A 22,032-nucleotide genomic window follows, 5' to 3' on the forward strand; every position below is an offset into this window, starting at 1 on the left:
TTCTTCCTCTCCAATCCCCTAAGGTTCTTACTTTGATATTATTTTCTCTTTCTCCCTTCTGGCCTATTGCTTTTGAACATTTTTATAACCCTCTCCTCAGATTCTTCTACAATCCTAGGTCATTTACATCTACTGTAGTAGCTCTCATGGCTGCCTTTGCCAAGTTGTTTTGCAGCTTTGTCCAAATTATGATTATCTATAAAGGGCTCAGTACTGATCCTTAATGGACACCAATATTTCCCTCAATCAACTGATATATTTACCATTGTCTTCCCTCAAGATAGTGTTATGATAAAGTAACATTACTCTTTAATAATCTTCCTGCTACCTTTTGTTTTTTAAAATTCTATTTTATTACTTATCATGGTAGTCCGTAATTCAATTTTAATTTAGTATACCTTTCCCTTTTGGTATTTTTTGGGGAATCACTCTACAATCAGATATATAAGTGGTGATTAGTCATATTATATTGTGAATTTAGTTTCTCAATTTACTGTTTTAAAAGCTTCCTTTTACACTGACCTTCTAGCATAGGAAGTTCATGTAACGCATGTAATTTGTCTGGCTGTCAACCTCGCTATCAATTTATTTATATTTCCTTGAAATAGTATTCTATGAAGATGGAAAATTCTATCTTCGTATTCTCCTGGGACCTTCTGGGACCTTGTTGAATCATATTCACTTTCTTAGTAGAGTAGGACTTCTTTATCATCTAAAAAGTAATGAAAGGGACTAACCTCAAATTAGTTTCTCGAAGTTTATTACAAGATAATTTTCATTGGTAAGCATTTGGAATTCACTGCTCCCTCATACCATACTAGTAATGAATATTGTTTGTGATTACTTTCAAGAGTAAATTTTCTTGGTATAATGCTCTGAAGTCATTGTATATATAGTATTTATTTGATTGTCATAAGCTCATATCCTCAAGTAGCAGTGAAAGTTGATTGGATGCGTTTTAAGTTTTGCAGGTTACATTTTGTTTCCTAAATGTCCTTTAATTTTTATCTGTGCCAGAGTAGTTTTTGTTGACTTTTACTGCTGGAAATCTTGTTCAAGCGAGTTAAGTTAGGCCTGCCCCTAGGCCAAAATTTAACAATTATTGACTTGCTAATGGCTTCTCAGAACCTATTGTGTTCATAAGTTGGGTACTGCTTATGTAATTTTAAGAATATTTAAATATTTATTTTGAATGAAATCAGTTTTATACTGTTCTATTAAATTACTTGTGTAGATCAGACTAGACAATTACATAGAATCATTAATAAAATTAAGCCTGATTTAATTTCCAGTAGTGTCTTCATACCAAATAAGGAAAATAAATTCAGTCAATTTGGGTCATAATATTTGTCATTGCTCTTTTTGTCCATTTCTTCGTTGTTAAGCAAATTATTAAAATTTAAAGAAAATTTTGTCAGTAATAATCTCTCCTAATTTGAAGTCTGATTTCTTTATTACAGTTTGGTTTGGCAGCAACTGGCCTTATTGGTTTTGGTTCAGAAACAACGTGTTTGATTCTCTGCCTTGCCTCAGTGTTTGCTCCTGGCAGCCCATTTGATGCTTCTGCTTTAATATATAGCAAGTCTGCAGCTAATTCAACTGAATTTCCTGTAACTGCCAACCCAGTCATCATATATGATACAGCATCTCTTCCTAATTCAGTCAACCACTCCATTATTATTTATGATCAAAACATCACAGAAAAACCAATATTTGAGAAAGAAAATGGAACAATTGTGGAAGAAGTAGAAAATGACTTTACTTCTGTTATTCTGCTTTTAAGTGGTATAATCACATCAAGGACAGGTAGGTGCTGTTGTAAAGGCTAATCATTAAAACCATTTATATATTTTGCCCAATTGAAGTACAGTGGTACCTCTACATACGAATTTAATCCGTTCCACAACCGACTTCGGGTGTAGAAAATGTTCGGATGTAGAAACTAATTTTCCCATAAGAATACATTGAAATAGGATTAATCCAGGGTTGAGCCCAAAAACCTATGATAACTCCTTAATAAATTACTACACATAATTACACATAACAATAATGCACTCTAAATTAGATAATAGACATGTAAAAAAGAATAATTATAAAGAAATAATAAATAAGAAACAGGTTTTTAGCGTCGCTTTACCTTGGAAAGTCCAGCGCAGGTGTCGGTCTTGCTACGCAGAGAGAAGACGGATGGGCGGCGAGGAGGTAGAGAGGGTGACTACGATAAACGTACACTACCGTAAATTATTCTAACTTACACTAAGTGAACTTTAACCTAACTTAGCTTATTTATTTTTTTTTATTTTTATATTTTATATTTTTTTTTTACATTTTCTTTTTTTCTTTTTGATGATTTTTAATCACTTTCACTCTCTACACTTAAAATTGATTGAATTTTTTTCTCTTCACTCTTTGCCGTTTTCTTTGAACCACTTCCTTCCTCTTCATCACGAGTTCGCTTCGTAGTTTTTTTAAAGAAGCTATCGATAGAAAGTTGCTTGGTATGGCTTTTCAGAATGTTTCGAAAATGAGTTAGGCAAACATCATCGAACTGCGCAACTACACGACAAACCTGCAATTTTTTTGGATGGTATTTGTCGATGAAGTCGACCACGTCTTGATATTTTCCTAACACCTCTTTTATTTGCGCCGAACCTAACACATGTTCTACCTCCTCGATCCCTTCCTCGTCATCACTCATGTGCTCAGACATAGCATGGAGTTCCTTGAGCTCCTCTGTAGTAAGCACGTCGTGATGTTCGGCGACGAGTTCCGTGATGTCATCTGCATCGACCTCCAGACCCATGGACTTGCCAAGGGAGACGATTTCCTCTACGTCTTCCGCTGCACCCACCACGGGATCAGGTTCGGGGTCAAAACCTTTGAAATCTCTGGGAGAAACTGCATCAGGCCACAGCTTCTTCCAGGCAGAATTGAGGGTTCGTCGAGTTAATCCCACCCAAGCCTGATCTATGATCTTCAAGCAGTGCACGATGTTAAAGTGGCTTTTCCAAAATTCACGCAAAGTTAAGTTTGTGCTTTGCTTGACATTAAAGCACTGCTTAAATAGGTGCTTGGTGTAGAGCTTCTTGAAGTTTGAGATGACTTGCTGGTCCATGGGCTGGAGGATAGAGGTGGTATTCGGTGGAAGATACAGCACCTTTATGAACTTAAATTCTTCGAAGATATCATCTTTGAGTCCGGGGGGGTGAGCGGGTGCATTGTCAAGGCATAGCAGGCACTTTAAAGGCAATTTCTGCTCATGAAGATACTTCTTCACAGAAGGACCGAAAACTTGATTAACCCATTGGACAAAGAACTGCCTAGTGACCCAGGCCTTCGAGTTGGATCGCCAGAAAACATGAAGCTGGTCCTTATCCACATTCTGTGCCATAAAGGCCCTAGGGTTCTCCGAATGGTAAACCAGTAAGGGCTTGACTTTAAAGTCCCCGCTAGCGTTGGCATATAGGGCAAGAGTCAACTGATCCTTCATTGGCTTATGCCCAGGCAATTTCTTCTCTTCGGCAGTGATGTAGGTTCGACTGGGCATCTTCTTCCAAAACAGCCCGGTTTCATCACAATTGAACACCTGCTGCTCTACGTAGCCTTCTTCCTGCACGGTCCTTTCAAAGCTCTTCACAAAGTCAGCTGCAGCCTTTGTGTCCGCACTAGCAGCCTCTCCGTGGCGAACAACTGAATGAATCCCGGACCGTTTCTTAAATTTTTCAAACCAGCCACGAGATGCCTTGAAATCGTCTGAGGAACGTTCGGTTGAACTCTCCCCAGCATCACCCCCAGAGCTCGCCTCCTTCAAGTCAGTGAAGATGGCGTGCGCCTTCTCGCAGATGATAGTTTCGGTGATGGTGTCGCCAACAATCTCTCTGTCCTTGATCCAGATTAGCAGAAGTCATTCCATCTCTTCTATGGCAGGGCTACGACGTTTTGAAATGATGGTGATCCCCTTAAAAGGTTTCACTGTTTAAATGGCTTCTTTCTGTTTCAAGATTGTCGAGCTCGTCGACATGTTTCGGCCATAGTGTAGAGTCGAAAAATTGCTCGAATTTTACTTCTGGTGTTGGAAAATTCGGATGTAGATACGTTCGTGTGTAGAGGTTCCACTGTAGTGCTCAATGGATCTTAAATGTACATTAGTTAAGATTTTGATAGTTGAATCATTTTGCTATTAAAATTCACCACTTGTGGATTTTTTTCCTTTAGCTATCATTGTTGCAATATTTATGACATCTTTAGTCATTGTGGTAAAAGGAATGATTGTCAACATATTAGGTATAACCATTGCATTTTTATCTGAATTTAGTACTAATTTGATAAAGAAAAAGATGATAAAAAAAAGATTCCAAGAAAACCATTTTAGATTTCATGTATAGGAAGATTTAAAAAACTATATTTAGGAATTGTTGATTTTATAACTATCAGTTGTGTGATTATCTGTATGCTTATCAACTATTGATGGCTTATATAAATTATTCACTTTATATCAAGCTACAGTATGCCAGAAATATTTTTTCCATGGGAATAGTCATCAAAACATGCCTGCCAGTAAAAATACTAACGAGGCACAGCACTAGTGTCTTGTTGAAGACTACAGTAAAATTGGTTTATTAAAGAGCTTGAAACTAAGAATTAGGTTAATATGCCGTTATAGAGCATTTGATGGTGGTGAGAAGGAAGTTTTTCTTGATTGCAGTAACCAGACTGCTGAAATATTTGTCCATATGTGCCAAAACAATATTTAACATAAGCTTGCTACAGGTAATCAAAATTGAATACAGTTTCATATACAGTAGTTCTTTCTGCATTTGAGGAGCATTGGTACTCTGCCTACTTAAAAAGTTAGTTTTGTCAGGGTTCAACTTGATACCCAATAATTTGCACCATGTACTAATTTTAGCTAGATATCTATTAAGGGATTCAGTTATCCCAGATGTACATTCAAATCTACAAAGAGAGTAGCATTGTCTGCATATGCTATGAGCGAGCTTGTTTTCTAGGCAAAACTGTATATCAATTGTATATACTGTTGTATGAAAAGTAGTGGGCCAAGAACACTACCCAGAACATGAGACATTACAATCCTAAATTAGTATAGCGGCTATCAACAACTACCTTTCAATCTATTACGTAAAAATTCAGTAATGATTCTAAGAAAAAACCCACTTACTCCAAACTATTTAAGTTTGAAAAAAAAGTACCTCATGATTAACATAGTCAAAGGCAGCACTAAAATGATACGACGACCTTGACCACAATCAAGGGATTTTTGTTCATAACTAGAAATTGTAAGAATGGCAACACATTTCCAAGACCTTTACCATGGTGAAATTCCAAACTAGGGAACATATTATCTTCAGCATACCTGTTTAGACGGTTTGTCAAAAGTTTTTTCAAAAACTTTAGATAATATAGCAGTTATGAAAATTGGGTGGTAATCAGCCAGACTAGAATTTATCTAATGGAATAACATCAATTCTCCATTAAGTGCAAAAAGAATCTCTTCATGCTAACTTGCGAAAAGTATCAGATAACTTAGGAGCTAAGAAGTCTGTGAGTTTTATAGAAAAAAAGAAAAATGCCATTTGGGTCTACACCTCCAGAAACATCAAGGACCATCAAGTTTGCTTTAATTTCATGGGCCCAAAAACCTAAGCTAGTTGGTTTAGCCTTGGGAGGGCAGGAATGAGGAAGATAGTTTCCCAGATTCGGCCAGAATCTGTGGAACCCACTGATTAACCTGAGAAGTGACCTTCATGTATGAACCTCCACCTGAACTAAACTCTGCAAAGGGTCCAGAACTAAAGTCTTAACGACACAATAGGTACAAATGTACAGGCTCTTAGACTCAAGATACTGTTATGTATGTAGAATTGGTACTGTAGTACAGTCTAGGTACCAGTCACGCAACCTGGGTTGTATGTTGGTCTGGGGTAACTGTTTTACTACTGAGTGGGGTAGAATGGTGGAATGCAGAGAAGCTTTAACTTAAAAGGTAATTAGACAATGAATTTCAGTGGAAAGTTCCTTGAATTAACCAATAAACAGGAGACAAAAGAACTGCAACCATTAAAAAGACTTGAAAATTATGGAAACTCTGAAAGTTAAAACTGAGATCTGAAAATATTTCAGTTAGAATACATAGGGTGCTGAATTATAAGGCCTTTGCTTTTCATAATTATTTTCATTTTATTGGCCACATTCATTGAAAAAAAAATTATGCTGGGCTAATACTTTTGAATAATTAAAAGTGGTTATAGAAGAGGTTTATTTGAAAGTTCTTGTGAATTAAACTATGTTTAAGTATTTACTTTACAATTTGTAAATTAATAACTGTTCATTATACCTGGGTTAAGATTGAAAGAGTTGAAATACCACTTATAAAAATAGAATAAAGAAAAATGAACGAATTCATACCATCAGAGGGATCTTATTATCTTGACTGGCTAAACCACTTTCTACTTCTAGTCTGGTTTGCAACATTTTTGTTTATAGTATTCAGTTTCACAGTGCTAGCTATTACCACTACTACTACCACCACATTTGCTGGGTCTGTTTTTGAGCACATTTAGATTTTGTAGCCAGGTAACATGTGTTGGTGATTTCTAGCTCTTAACATATGGACTGGTTTCGAGCACACTTTAACCAGCCAAAATAGCATCTGTGAAAAGTAATAGGCTTGCAAATGAAAAATAAAAAGGTTGATTTCAATAGAACAAATTTTGTATGCCTATCTGTAATCAGGATTTTAATGCTTTATTCTTATACCCTTTAGGTCTGTGGATAGCAGATTTAGCTGTGACACAACTCCTTCAAGAGAATGTTGAAGAAAAGGAAAGAGGTGCTATTAATGGAGTACAAGCATCATTAAACCAGTCACTTGACCTATTTCGTTCGATACTCCTTATAATTTTACCGACAACTAAAACCTTTGGTTTCCTAATAATAGTGTCTTTCTTGTTCGTTGCAGTTGGGTAAGTTATATCTTTTATACTCATAAATTCAGTATTAGCAAATAGTGTACTTTGTCATACCACATACTGTATTCAGGACATGCTGATGTATTAATGAATATATGATAGATAAGGAATTATTAATGGATGCAAAAGGCTTTAAATGGTAATTTTGATTTAATTGTTCCTTTGTAATGGGGATATGTCTTCGGCTCAGGAATGGCCGTTGAATTGTTAACAAGGTAGTAGGTACAGTAGTTGGTAATGACAGCTGGCATGAGAGAGGGGAACACTGCCCACCCGCCTGTCACAGAATAGTCGCCTCCCTTTTTTTTTTTTTTTTTGCCGTGGAGGGCACAAACATGCCACTGCATTCCTTTCTCAACTGTTGGATCATTCTTAAATTCATTTGTCATAAGTCTTTATTTTTTGCTTTTTATTTGTGAGTATGCTTGTTTGTAAGTTGGAATGAACTGAAAGGCAAGCATGTGGTGAAGTGAATTTTGTGTCTTTTAGGATGCAAACCTTCCAAATCCCATGTGTTGTGTACTTTTGTGAAGGGAGCACACCTCCCCCTTTGGAGCATTGTTCTCACTCTTCCAATCAGGAAGGTTAGAACTTTTCTCTCTTCTGTGTAGTTTCTCTGCTTCGCGAGGGATTACCAATTAGTACCGAGTTTTCCTTATCTGTATGCCAGAGTGAATATTATTCATCTGGCAGCCTCACCTGGTGCCAACATTGTTCCCTAGATGCTGTCGGTGAGTGTTTCTTGTGACAAATCCCCCAGTGTTGTGGTTTGTGTTGCGGAGGAGTAATCTCTTGTAGCTTCTTCCTCAGAGGGTGCGCAGTCCCTATTAGTCGCCCTGACGATGATTTCTCTGTGGTAAGGATGGTGGGCAAGGGGAAGGAGAGTAAAACCCTTTTTGTTCCGTAACTGGAATACAAACCACGCTATTTAATAGGTGTATTACTTTCGGCGCAGTTGAAATGACGAGCCATTAAAATTTAACGAGGGTTTATTACCCACACCGTTAGTTAGCGGGGGTAGGGGAGGGTAGTTTGCAAACCCCCCCCCCCCCCACACACACACCTGTGCTTGAGCTCACTTTACTTTTGGCTCGGAGCGAGAATGGTTGTTTCCTCTCTCTCTCCTCGCCTATTTTGGACTGCCTTTAATTTTTGTCTTTTTACTTACTTTTTCTTATACTTGTAAATATATATATAAACATTCTTAATGTTTATGTATATATAGGTGTATAGAAATGTAGTAAGTTTTCTTTTCAGTGTTTGTGCTCTGTGTGTGATATACGACGACACTTGCGTAGTAGCAATGCCAGCACAGTTCCACTTCGTGGGGAACGGCCTCTCCCTCTCTGGTCCATCGGTCTTCCCGTCGGCCGTTAACTCGGCCGCCGCAGGGGAATCGTCATCGCCTGGACCTTCTTTATTCATCTATTATCTTCGCTTTTCCTCTTTTCCTACGGGAAACTTGGATTCTGAGCGAAGGGAATGTGGCCTTTAAAGATTGCCTACGGTCTCTCTCTATTCGAGGTCGTTCACCCTTACTACAACAATGTACTATTACGGAAGCTCCTTTCCCGTTGCGGGTTAGGTTGCTATTCCGTTTGTTTGTCTCAATTATTTTTAGTGAAATCTAATTGTATTTTAACTTTTCAGCTTTCTCCGTGGGGTACACTTCCCTTGCGGGGTCAGTGGTTCTCACTATTAGTGAATATTCTTAGATGATTTAGATAATTATAATTCTGTTATAATTCTGTTTTTATTACAGTTACTCCGCTCCCCCCCTTCTCCCGTGGATGTCATCTGGGGAAGGAGGGCACATACTTAATTCTTATTTTATGTTATTCCCTCAGGGTTCCTCTTCGGAGTTCCTCCCTAGGGAATTTCTGTTAAAATAATTATTTAATTTTATTTTCCCAGTTAACTATGCAGTTTTTCAACAAGCCCGCAAGCGCCAATGCTCCTGCACGCGCTTCATAGTCTGGCATGCGCGTGCGGCAACAGTTCCGCGTGCACGGCAGACTTTCTCCCCCGCACGAGCACCTGGGGTCTCCCGCACGCACACCAACAGTATTGCGCGTGTGCGTGCCGACTTTCTTCTGCGCGCGGGCGCCGATGGTATCCTGCACGTGCGCTAATAGTCTACTGTGCAAGCGCACCGGCGTCCTTACGCGCGGGCACGCTGCGACGGCCTTCGCGTGTGCGCGCTCCAATAATCTTGAGTGCAAGCACACAGCCTTCCGTGCGCTCCGACGATATTCAACGTGCGGGTGCCGATGGTCTTCCGCACGGACGCGCCAACAATCTCCACGTAGTACTCTCACGCACGCGCCAACAATCTCCACGTAGTACTCTCACGCTCGCGCCAACAATCTCCACGTAGTACTCTCACGCACGCGCCAACAATCTCCACGTAGTACTCTCACGCACGCGCCAACAATCTCCACGTAGTACTCTCACGCACGCGCCAACAATCTCCACGTAGTACTCTCACGCACGCGCCAATGCTCCCACTCTTGCGCAACCAGTCACACGCTTCGGTGCATTCTAGGGAGAATGCACAAACTACACAGTGCCTTACGGAGCGCTAGCAATCTTCCTCACTTTCCTGCCCCCTCCTACGCAGTTATGGTCCCCGGATTCATACTCCAGCTCTTGCCAAAGAGTCAAGGCTCGCAGATCCAATGCACCAGCTCTTGTCTAAGAACCAGCGCTTGCCTGCTCTCCAGGCAGATATTAAGCACCAGCACCATCCTGTGTGCCATCGCTCCAGACTCGCCTACACACGCGCAATTGTCAGTAAAAAGGAGTAAAACTTTTTGGACAGGCCAACATTGCCCCATTCCTCCCCGCAAGCACATAAACGTTGCCACCGGGAAAAGAGGAATAAGGCTCCCCAGAGGATTCAAGATCCCGAAGATTCCATCCTACAAGGGTCAAGATCCCGAAGATTCCATCCTACAAGGGAATCAAATCGGGGACTCCTTGGTCCCTGTCTCTTCTAAAGTTTCTTTTTTCCTTGACAGACCAGCGGCAGCAAACAGGAAAGCATCATCAGACTGATCTCTAGATCACTGTTTGCTGATGGCTACTTCAAAGTTTACTGATAGCTAGGTCGCCGATCACCAGATTGCCAATTGCTAGCTCAATGCTGATCTGTGACCTCTAGTCCCTCCAATGACTAACGATCTCCAATTGCTAGCATTTCCAATCATCGATTGCTAGTCAATAACCAGTCGTCAGCTTGCTGATCACTAGATCACCGATGGGCAGCTCATCCTTCTTCAATCAATGAACTCAGCTCGCTGATCTCTGACCAGCCCATCTTCAGCTTGCTCATCTCTGACCAAACAGGGGGGATCATAATCAGCTGGCTGTTCTCGAATTCACCATCGGTGCACAGACCACCAATTCATGGCATCTGTTATTTGCCAGCAGTTCGTGACTCGAACTTACCAGTCAACCGCTTCCTGTAGTTCCTAGATCAGAAGTTATACAACATACTTCTCGCTACTGGCCGTTTGCCATCACGCTAAAGTGATCGGTAAACGTTCGACAACCCTCATCGATGGCTTGCCAACAGGGAACTACTTGCGAGCACTCTCCAACTGCACAGTATCCACAATACCCAACGGTTAATCAGTGATTAACATTCGCCAGATTAATTCTATTCTAAGGAATAGCATCAATCCCATCAAGGCGCGTGGTAAGGCTAAGCGTGGCCTTCCTTCTAAAGAAATTCTCTCTGAGAAGAATCCTTACACTGGATATCGCTCCTGTTCCTTTACGACACGAGTCAAGACTCCAGCGTTGACAATCTTCCATACAAAAGGATTACCAAGGAGCTGTCCCTTTGGGTCAATGCCCACTCCATGTTGGAGTTCGATCGAGGGTTAAGACCTCAGGTCTTCTTTTGCACACTGGACCTTAAGGACACTTACTCCCAGGTCCAAACCATCCATCTAGGAAGGTTGGGAAATTCAGTGTAGGCAAACAAGAAACACCAGTTCAAGGCACTGTGCTTCGGTCTTTCCATTACACCCATCCTGGTCTCACAGGATCGGCTTCCGTCTCCGCTCTCTCGGGACGACTGACTGACCTTAGCAGACTCAGTGGCAACCTTGCATTAACACGGGAATTTCTGAAGTCTTTTTACCGAGATCCAGTGATCAGGGTAAACCTACGGAATCTTCCTTACTTCCCTCCCAGGAGACTGGTGTATCTGGGAAGGATTCTAAACACCAATCTCCACCAAAACCTTCTCAAAACGAGAACGACTTCCATTCCAGTAGACTGGAATCGGAAAAAGAAGAAAGGAGGGACCATAGTGCTGCACCACATGACCTCAGCCCTCTGGACAGAGCCCGATGGTACCTTCACTTAGATCTCTTAAGAGATGAAGGCCAACTTTCCGGTCCTTCAACAGCCTCATCGGTTCCTAACAGACCACTCAGTGATGTGATGGACGACACACCGCATATCACATAGAGACTCACATTGACAAGCAAATAGGATCTGGCTTGTAGAATCTTCCCATCTAATAGTATAAACACTAAGATAGGCCAAAGCCCGTTCGGTACCATTTTCAGCCCGCTTCATTCCAGACTGGAAGAACAGGCTCGCCGACAATCTGTGCAAAGCATCTCAGATAGGTATACCGAATGGACTTTGGATCGCCATGTAGCCGACAAAGTCCCGACTTTACGAGGTCCTCCAACTAGGGGGTCTGTTCATAATGCCCCTGAACCTCAGACTACCGTTGCTCACCAGCCCTAGACCCCAAGGCTCTCTGGCAACAACGGTGGGTACAACAATGACGTTTACGTCTCGTCCCTGTTTTATCTAGAGAAGGGCACTCAACAAGGCTAGAACATCGGTCAACCTATCAAGGACGCTCCTAGCTCCGCTATGGCATTATGCAGAAAGGTCTCCAAACCTTTTGCAGCTCCTGATAGAGCCTCCAAGAGAACCCTCTCCGCATATCAGACAACCCACTTCGACACCTACTACAAGCTATAGCTTTGCTATGAGTGTACGCCTGAAGACTACCAAATACCTCTTTGCGAAGAGGTTGTCTAGATACCTGAGGAGTTCCTCAGCATCAGTCTACCAGGCAGTATCACGTCTTGTGGGGTGGGCATCATGGGAAAGTGTCTCTTCTCTCGATACCTCGATTCCAGCAATAGCGGAATCCTCAGGTATATGCAAGAGGAAAAGATCCCCTATTCAGTTTCAATAGGTAAAGATGATCACTCAACCTTGATCCTTCACCTTCATACTGAAAGAAAGGGACACCCTTTCATCGATAGACTTTTCCTAACTCATACGAACTTACTACTTGCCTTTCCCCAGTCGGAATTGAGACCTTCCTCTCAGAACATAGTTCAATCTCCGATCCCTAATGGGACCTCCTTGGGTTCCACTTCACCAGGCAACAAATTTCCTCCTGATTTAAGAACACATTGTTCCTACACACTCGGACAGCAACCATACGAGTTAAGGAACTTCATGGTCTCTCTTTCGACATTGCCCATTGTTGAGAAGGGTGAAAGACAAGGGTCAGTTTTGTCCCCTGAGTATGTCACCAGACACAGTCTCCAGAGGTGACGGATCCTACACAAGTCTCAACTAGGTAACGGTCGATCCAGATCATCCGTTACTGTACCTCAGGGTGAGATAAGAGACTTTACCTAAGGAAAACGGCAACAGCATGCCCAGGTCCCTCCTCTTGTCAACACCGAGAGAGACTAGAGGAGGATCGCCGAAACATCATCTCGACATGACGACTCAGTGTCAGGGGCATAACTATGCCCCTGGTCCTTCTTAGCAGGTTACTCTGTGACGCAGGTTTTACAAGAAAGGATGTGAATGCTCCAGGTAACTTTCACAACCTTTCTCCTGCAAGACGTAACCCACAGGAACTCGATACAATCTCTCTCGGTCCAATGGTGGCTGCACAACCGCTGGTTGTATACCTCAAGCTCCTTATTGGACAAGTAGCAGAAGGTTGAGGGCACTGTTACCTGGTTTTAGTCTGCGTGAATGAAAAGATTTGACTGGCTCTTATTCTTTTCTTCATCCTACCCTCTCGTGGGGAAAGCAGCATCCTGGGTTCTCTGCATAGCTGACCTCAAACCACTATGGGTAAACCATGCTTCCTTGTGTTCCTAGTATTAAGACTAATACTGTTACGTCCCCATACCCTGACGAAGTGGTATTGGGAAAATCCTAGGCTACAAGTTCCCATCTAAAGAACTTCAGGACAACTTCCTAGGACGAGTCACACTTCTTCATATCTTCACACACAGCTTGCGTAGGCCACAGTCCTTGCGTAGCAAGGTTCTAGCGTGGTGCAGGGACTCCTTATTTCTTGGGTGCTTACACACTCAAATAACGAGCCCCCGGGCAAAGCCAAAAAGCCAGACTGGCAGGGACGTCCACCCTTCCTAATGGGTGAGTCACCCCTATTAAATAGCGAGGTTTGTATTCCAGTTACGGAACAAATGAAAAATTCGTAGATAATTTGTATTTTTCCTAACTATACAAACCTTAGCTATTTAATCAAACTTGCCCGCCAGCCCTATCCCCCTTGAAGTCCTACCTCCAAGCAAAGTGAGCTCAAGCATAGGGGGGGGGGGTAGCAAGCTACCCTCCCCTACCCCCGTTAACTAGCGGTGTGGTTAGTAAACCCTCGTTAAATTTTAATGGCTCGTCATTTCAGCTGCGCCGAAAGTAATACCCTTATTAAATAGCTAAGGTTTGTATAGTAAGGAAAAATACAAATTATCTATGAATTTGTCATTTCTCTATTTCCTCCTCCATCCCCTATGTTGGTCATTCCATCATTAAGAAGATGATGGTCAGGGAGATCATTGCATGGGAAGGCGTTTTTCTAGAAGTTCCTTAATACTCTGAGCAATCATTCTCCTCCTTTGGTACTCGCCTGGTGAAAGTCACTATTGGTGTTAGTGAAGTGAGTATAAGCCGGTATTATAGTTACTGATGTTGCACTGGTAGCAGGCGAGTGGTCATACTCGAACCAAACACTACAACTGTAGGCCAGGCTAGGATGGGAGCGTATGAACTCATTATTGTCACAATATGGAGGATTGTTCCTTACCATGGTGTGCACTCTTTGCAGAATTCACCTGCCAACTGTTTCCTTCAGTGTTGATTAGCAATTCTGAGCATAGTGTTTCAGCCACTGTTGTCTCTTCAGTTCCAGGTGAATGATCCTATCAGCACCAATCTCGAGCACTATATAGTAGGCTATAAGGGAGAAAAAGGTGGAAGTAAAGCGCAAGGTACGTGAGGCAAAGAGGGCAGCTGACCTGAGGTGGGGTCAGGGACTGGGTCAGTCATATGAAGAGAATAAGAAGTGGTTTTGGAAAGAAGTGAAGAGAGTAAGGAAGGCCGGCGCAAGAATTGAAGAGACAGTGAAAGATGGAAATGGAAGGTTGTTAAAAGGAGAGGAGGCAAGGAAAAGGTGGGCGGAATATTTTGAAAGTGCTGAATGTTGAGGATAATAGGGAGGCAGATATAATTGCTGTTGCAGGTGTTGAGGTGCCAGTGATGGGAGATGAGAATGAGAGAGAGATTACAATAGAGGAAGTGAGGAGAGCACTAGATGAAACGAGAGTAGGAAAAGCATCTGGTATGGATGGTGTGAAAGCTGAGATGTTGAAGGAAGGGGGTGTGACTGTACTTGAATGGTTGGTGAGATTGTTTAATATGTGTTTTCTGTTGTCAATGGTACCAGTAGATTGGGTCTGTGCATGTATTGTACCACTATATAAGGGTAAGGGAGATGTGCATGAGTGATGTAAGTCAAGAAGTATTAGTTTGTTGAGTGTAGTTGGAAAAGTGTTTGGTAGAGTACTGATTAATAGGATTAAGGATAAAACAGAGAATGCAATCTTGGAAGTACAGGGTGGTTTTAGAAGAGGAAGGGGTTGTATGAATCAGATTTTTACAGTTAGGCAGATATGCGAGAAATATTTAGCAAAAGGTAAGGAGGTGTATGTTGCGTTTATGGATCTGGAGAAAGCATATGATAGAGTTGATAGGGAAGCAATGTGGAATGTGATGAGTTTATATGGAGTTGGTGGAAGGTTGTTGCAAGCAGTGAAAAGTTTCTACAAAGGTAGTAAAGCATGTGTTAGAATAGGAAATGAAGTGAGCGATTGGTTTCCGGTGAGAGTGGGGCTGAGACAGGGATGTGTGATGTCACCGTGGTTGTTTAACTTGTATGTTGATGGAGTGGTGAGAGAGGTGAATGCTCGAGTGCTTGGACGAGGATTAAAACTGGTAGGCGAGAATGATCATGAATGGGAGGTAAATCAGTTGTTGTTTGCGGATGATACTGTACTGGTAGCAGACACAGAAGAGAAGCTTGACCGACTAGTGACAGAATTTGGAAGGGTGTGTGAGAGAAGGAAGTTGAGAGTTAATGTGGGTAAGAGTAAGGTTATGAGATGTACGAGAAGGGAAGGTGGTGCAAGGTTGAATGTCATGTTGAATGGAGAGTTACTTGAGGAGGTGGATCAGTTTAAGTACTTGGGGTCTGTTGTTGCAGCAAATGGTGGAGTGGAAGCAGATGTACGTCAGAGAGTGAATGAAGGTTGCAAAGTGTTGGGGGCAGTTAAGGGAGTAGTAAAAAATAGAGGGTTGGGCATGAATGTAAAGAGAGTTCTATATGAGAAAGTGATTGTACCAACTGTGATGTATGGATCGGAGTTGTGGGGAATGAAAGTGATGGAGAGACAGAAATTGAATGTGTTTGAGATGAAGTGTCTGAGGAGTATGGCTGGTGTATCTCGAGTAGATAGGGTTAGGAACGAAGTGGTGAGGGTGAGAACGGGTGTAAGAAATGAGTTAGCGGCTAGAGTGGATATGAATGTGTTGAGGTGGTTTGGCCATGTTGAGAGAATGGAAAGTGGCTGTCTGCTAAAGAAGGTGATGAATGCAAGAGTTGATGGGAGAAGTACAAGAGGAAGGCCAAGGTTTGGGTGGATGGATGGTGTGAAGAAAGCTCTGGGTGATAGGAGGATAGATGTGAGAGAGGCAAGAGAGCGTGCTAGAAATAGGAATGAATGGCGAGCGATTGTGACGCAGTTCCGGTAGGCCCTGCTGCTTCCTCCGGTGCCTTAGATGACCGCGGAGGTAGCAGCAGTAGGGGACTCAGCAGTATGAAGCTTCATCTGTGGTGGAAAATGTGGGAGGTTGGGCTGTGGTACCCTAGCAGTACCAGCTGAACTCGGCTGAGTCCCTTGTTAGGCTGGAGGAACGTAGAGAGTAGAGGTCCCCTTTTTTGTTTTGTTTCTTGTTGATGTCGGCTACCCCCCAAAATTGGGGGAAGTGCCTTGGTATATGGATGGATAAGGGGTTCATTACTGCCTCGTGTATCAGTTGGTACCTTCGGTGTCGGTGAGCGATTGTGAGCCTAGTGTGTGCTACTGCCGTTCCACTGCTATTTCATTAGTTGCAGGTGAATGTTCTGAAGACAGATGTTCAGCAATGTTCTGTTTGCCAATAGGGGTATCGCTCACAACTACAGTACTCCCTTAGCCATCATGGAGCATAGCAGACCCAGCTCACTTGCTGTCAGTTACCTGTGGGGTTGATTAGCAATTGTAAGCTTCGGGCAACAACTGTCACTGTTGATCATCAAGCAGCTATAGAATCTTCTTGCCACATGGTACCTTCGGAGTCGGTCAGCAAGGTGAAACCAATGGGTCATATAATGATTTGCTGTTTGCCTTGGTATCAGGGGATTGGTCCTCCTGATCAAAATACCAAGTCATTGGTGATTGAGGGTAAGGATATGCTGTCATGTATTAGTACTCCATCCTCTATGCGGTATCCCTCAAGGGCTCTGGTCTTCATGGGAGACTGTGGCCATGTCAATTGGCTTGGGTTAGAGAAAGTTCCTAGCCTTCTCCAAATCCCAGCAATGAATACCAACAGCTTCTTTGAGAAGGGGTTTGACCCTACTCCATCCATTCTTACCGCTCCCAGTCCCAGTCCAGGAGGGTTTTAAGCCAAAGAAGTTGAAGTGATGCATGGGTATTTTCCCTGCTGGCAGTAAGGAGATGCCTTACCTTGTGCATTCCATCCCTTTTCCATTCATATCTGTTCTATAACTACCTTCCAGGATATATATTTGAATATGCAACAGAAGTAAAACATCCTTGTTTTTTTCACCTTTCCTTGTAGGACTTTCTCCAGTCCTCTTCTGTTGTCTCTTCAAGAGTTGTCACAGGGATGAAGCACAAGTCTGCACTCCTCAGCCTAACCAGTACTTTTCAGGCCCTGCTCAGTTGGAGCTTTTGTGCCATACTTAGCTTCAAGAGGGGAAGACCTTATGCTTTTGATGACTTGGGTGACTTTAGTGCATTCAGCCCTTCAGTCAGTCCAAAAGGGCCTCTTGTTCCTCATGTGTTCCCACAAGTGTCCACCCAAGTCTTTACGCTTAGGCCGCTTATAATAACCCTTCCGTGCCTTTCAAGGACAAGAGCAAGACTTCTCACTCTTACTTTGATCAAAAGATTGTGATTGAGAGAAATCTGATCTCATGACCAAGTAAGGATGAATACCCGGGAATGGTGTTTGATTGGGAATATTTCCCTTTTGCTAGTATCGGCAAATGCAGGGAGGTAACATATGTTCTTGATCAGTAAGAACCGCTGAACTGCTCTTAGTAGCAAGGGGAGAAGAGTGAGTTCTCTGTTCTCTTCCTCCTTTACCAACTCCTTCTTTCCCAACCTCCTCTTCTCTTCAGACTCATCTTACCAGAGGGAAGAAGCATAAATCCATACACAAGAGACCTCTTGCAAATTTTCTTAGGAATTGTAGCTCAGGCCCTTCTTTGGGAAGGAGGGATAGATTTCACCCACTAACTGTTCTTTAGGGTCTGGTCAGGTGGATCTGTAAGCCAGGTGAAGATGAGCATTGCTAATACCTTTTTGAAAGTGTGTAGGATAGTTAATTCTTTGCATATCTGTTTCTTTCAACTTGGTTACACCAATAGGTGATATAATGAATTAGTATGGCCTATAATCATTTACTGTATTGGTGCTGTCACCTTATGGGATGTAAAGTGCTAATCAGGGTTTGGCTTGTACCTGTAAAGTATCACATTTAGTTCCCTTGAATGGAACTTCATACGGATGGGTGAAGGCGAGTTTTAGGGTTGCTAATGACTACAGGAAATTTTTTACTTCATCACTGTGCACCAGTGAGGGAGAATGCATGTTTAATTTTAAGCAAAGTGTAAGGCATGGTTTGTTTGGACAAACTACATTACTGTGAATATTTCATTATAATTTTTTGAACTAATTATTGTAAGATTTTTTTAATTTTTCTGAAATATGTTTATTTTATAGCTTTAAATTTTTATGGGTCTATATTTCTGTTTACTGTATATTTTTTTACAGGTGGATGCTCTTTGGTGTTTATGCTAAAAAGTCTTCAAAAACCATACCAGTTGAGGACCTAAAACCTGAGCCAGTAGCTGTGTAAATTCTTTGTGAAGTCATACTTTATATTTAGGAATAGCATCCAACTGATTGAAAAGATTTTTGTTTCAACTCTTGAAAAACCATATTTCTATAAACCTCCCCTCACAATCATGTTGCTTTTCTCTAGAAGCTGTTTTTTTTTTTCTTTTTTTTACTGATATTTACCCCTAAAATTTGAAAAGTTCTTGTTTTCTTTCCATTCAGTAGAGTTAGTCTTTAGTATAATAATGAAACAATCTAGTGGTCAATGGCAACCACTGATCCACTGATGGCTTTGTCAAGCCACAAGTCCTTTGTCTTTTTAGTTTCATGTCAGCTTTAAATTATTGGTACTCCCCATCTCCTAATTGTTGAACTTTAGTTGTTCCAACACAGAGTACTTGCCTCAAACTACTTTCTTAGGAGGATCTGGGATCTCCTCATTAACCGACCAAGAATTTTGTGTAGTTCCCCGTTATCTTGTCAGGGCGCTCCGGGGCGGAAGGATACTCGCCCTGGGGCGCCCCGGGGTCAGCGTGTGAGGAAGCGCTGCTAGGTCGTCAGTAAGCGTCTGGTCGTGGCGTAGATATCATCTCGCCGCGCGCTCTCACTTATCCCGTCCGATCACCTTGTGTACCACGTGTTCCTTTGTGTTCCTTATCCCTTGTGCACCACGTGTTCCCTTTGTGTTCCTTACCTTTCCCTTGTGGTCTTGTGTTGTTTGTGTGTTCGCTTTTCATTATCATGGAATCTCAGCGTCATTGTCCCGGGCCCAATGCTGGTAAGTCTTGCGGGGCCTGGCTGTCCAAACTGGAGGTCGACCCGCACACGCTGTGCGCCTCGTGTCGAGGAAATAAGTGCTCCCCGTCCTCCACGTGCCCGGAGTGCGAGGCCTGGCCAAAACTTCAGTGGTCCTTGTTCGCCACGAACAAGAAAAAGGCGCCCAAGAGATCTCCCAAGAAAGCATGCCTCACCTCGCTGCTAACGTCGCCCTCAGCGCCTTCGGTGAGGGGTTCTCCTTCACCTTCTCCTACCCAGAGTAGGGGACGAGGTAAGTCCGTTGCGGGGAAACGGCCCATTGCCGTTCCCCATGAGTCTGATGTCGGGGAATCTGTGAAAGAGGGGCCTACGCAGACGAGTGGGGGGTCTGCTTGTGTGGTGGAAGTTTGTGTTGTGGACGAAGGCCTCGTGCCCGCAGGACCTGTCTCTAGTGAAGACCCGGTGTGGGGGAAGCCCGAAACAGCGCCTACCCCCCCATCGTGGCAGTGTTTTTCAGGTTCAGTGAGTTCCAGGGCGGTCGGAACAAAGAAAGGCGGGCCATGTGGTCTTCGGACCCCAACTCCATTGTTTGGATAGCACCTAGGATGCCCTTCAGGTCCCCTTTGCAGCAGGAAGAGGAGTTCGAGGGATGGTTTGCATCTTGAGCCGCTTTCCACGCACCCCCGACGCCCACAGCTACACTTCCGCCGGACTTCATGGAACCCTTGACCCTGGTATCCAGACTAAGGGCCCCTAGAAGACTTGTTATAGAGTCAGAGGACTCAGACAGCTCTTTCTCCTCGGACAGTTTCTGGACCTACAGCTCTTTCTCGTCGGAGGACTCCCACGGCCGGGACGCCAAGAAGAGGTCGAAGTCCTCGAGAAGGAGGAATAAGAAGAAGAGTTCCTCGAGGAGGAGGTTCGTTAAAGTGGTTTCCCACCATCGTGGGTCGAGCAAGATGGCCGCTGGAGCTGCCTCCGTAATCTTGCCCAGTGTCTCTTCGGCTCCGCCCGCTCGTCGCGTGCAGCCGTTGGCACACTTTCAGTTGCCCGTACCTGACAAGTCGGCAGCTCCATCCGCTCGACGGGAACTTCCGCGGATGATACCCGGCGGCTCGGCCCACAGCCACTTCGTCGCGGCGGCTCCGTCCAAGTTACGGAACCTGCCACCGCCGTGACCAACAAGCAGCACCATCCGGATTCCCCCAGGAGGGGGTAGACACATGACGGCGACCCCTGCCCCGGCGGCTCTATCCGAGACGGAGGCAGCCACTCCACCAACCCGTCAAGAGGGAAGGGCTGCCTCCGCTCCCATGGATCCTCCGTGTTCGAAGATGCTGCCGCCACGGAGGGGCACACAGTTGAGGAGTTGCTGGATACAGGCGAGTGCTCCCTGGACAAGGTCTTGTCATATAGGAAGGTTCTGGCCCTAATTCGTCACCACCATAGGCTGGACGAACCTCAGCCTTCGTCGGAACAGGCTTGGCTGTCAGGTCTGTGCAGGATGGTTGACAATCCTGTCCAACAGAAACCATCCCTGACCCTACCCTTAGCACCCGACGTCGCCCTGGGAATGGAGCATGTAGATCGCTTCGTGTCAGGCCCGAAAAACTCGCTAAGAGCCCAGGGTCCCTTTAAGCTCCTGCCGGGACTTAGAACCCAAAAGAAGTTTTACGTTTCGGACAGGCGGCACTCGGGGCCCAGCACACCTGAAGAGACCATCGTTACCCTGAACCAGGGCAACACCGATGAGCGGAGCCTGAACGCACTGGTAGTGTTCTCGCAAGAAGAGGCCGCCATGATGGAGGACACGGCCCAGGACATAGTGAACGTAACCTCATGGCTAAACTGGTGGGCGTGCACCCTAGCAGGGTTCTAACTGGCGCACGACCTATCAGTTCCAGAAAACCAGGCCTTGTTACAAAGAACTAATCGGCTCGGGGGGCAAGGCGATGAAATTTCTCACCTTCCAGTCCCTTACCCAGACAGCGAACTGGGTTCTGAGAAGGGACACGGTGCTGAACAGGCTGCCCCGCAGGCTCCCTGAGCGAGAAGCCAAATTCCTAAGGAACTCCCTTGTCTGGGGCGAGACCGTGTTCCTCCTTCAGCAGTGCAGAGACAATAGAGAGGGTCGGAAAATTAAAGAGTTCGGCCGAGCCCAGGCAGCAAGTGACAAGGCGGCCCTCACATAAAAGATCGTCAGCGGATGGGGCCTACGCCTCCGGTTAGGCAGGAGGCCTCCTCTTCTTCCTGGCACCAATCCCCTCGGCCCTCCAGAAGGAGCGGTGCCCCAACCCAGGCCTTCTTTAGACCTAGATATTCAGGCGCAAGGAGAAGCCGTTCTAACCGTCTCCCCAGAAGGGGATAGGGAGAGAGGCCCCTACACCTTCCCACGCCTCAGGTGGGGGGATGCCTCAAACGATATTTGCAAGCATGGCGAGACAACGGTGCGGATCCGTGGACGGTGACAGTCCTCAAGGAGGGATACAGGATTCCCTTCCTGTCAGATCCTCCCCCTCTGATCCCCGAACATCGAGAGGAGAGCAACCCTGTAAGCAGAAGTGGAGGCCATGTTGAACAAGGGAGTCCTACAGCCCGTCACGAACCTTCCCCGGGATTCTACAGCAGGCTCTTCCTGGTAGAGAAAGCTACGGGAGGCTGGAGGCCAGTCATCGACCTCTCGGCTCTGAACAAGTTCATCAAGAAGACCTCCTTCAAGATGGACACGCCGAAGTCTGTGCTGGCGGCCTTGATAGAAGGGGATTTCATGATGTCCCTGGATCTTAAGGATG

General features: G+C 44.2%; 1 protein-coding gene across 3 annotated transcripts in view; it reads left to right on the plus strand.

The window, feature by feature from the left end:
- Nucleotides 1-22,032, plus strand: part of LOC137657721 (solute carrier family 40 member 1-like) — a 63,761-nt gene extending 41,729 nt beyond the window's left edge. For all 3 annotated transcript variants that reach the window (XM_068392156.1, XM_068392155.1, XM_068392157.1), the window contains exons 10-12: nucleotides 1,461-1,806; nucleotides 6,785-6,983; nucleotides 18,419-22,032. In XM_068392156.1, coding sequence (XP_068248257.1) covers nucleotides 1,461-1,806; nucleotides 6,785-6,983; nucleotides 18,419-18,503 — 630 coding nt within the window. In that variant the 3' untranslated portion in view covers nucleotides 18,504-22,032. The remainder of the gene's footprint in view (nucleotides 1-1,460; nucleotides 1,807-6,784; nucleotides 6,984-18,418) is intronic.

Source organism: Palaemon carinicauda, chromosome 18 (genome assembly GCF_036898095.1).
Source record: "Palaemon carinicauda isolate YSFRI2023 chromosome 18, ASM3689809v2, whole genome shotgun sequence".
Taxonomy (NCBI): domain Eukaryota; kingdom Metazoa; phylum Arthropoda; class Malacostraca; order Decapoda; family Palaemonidae; genus Palaemon; species Palaemon carinicauda.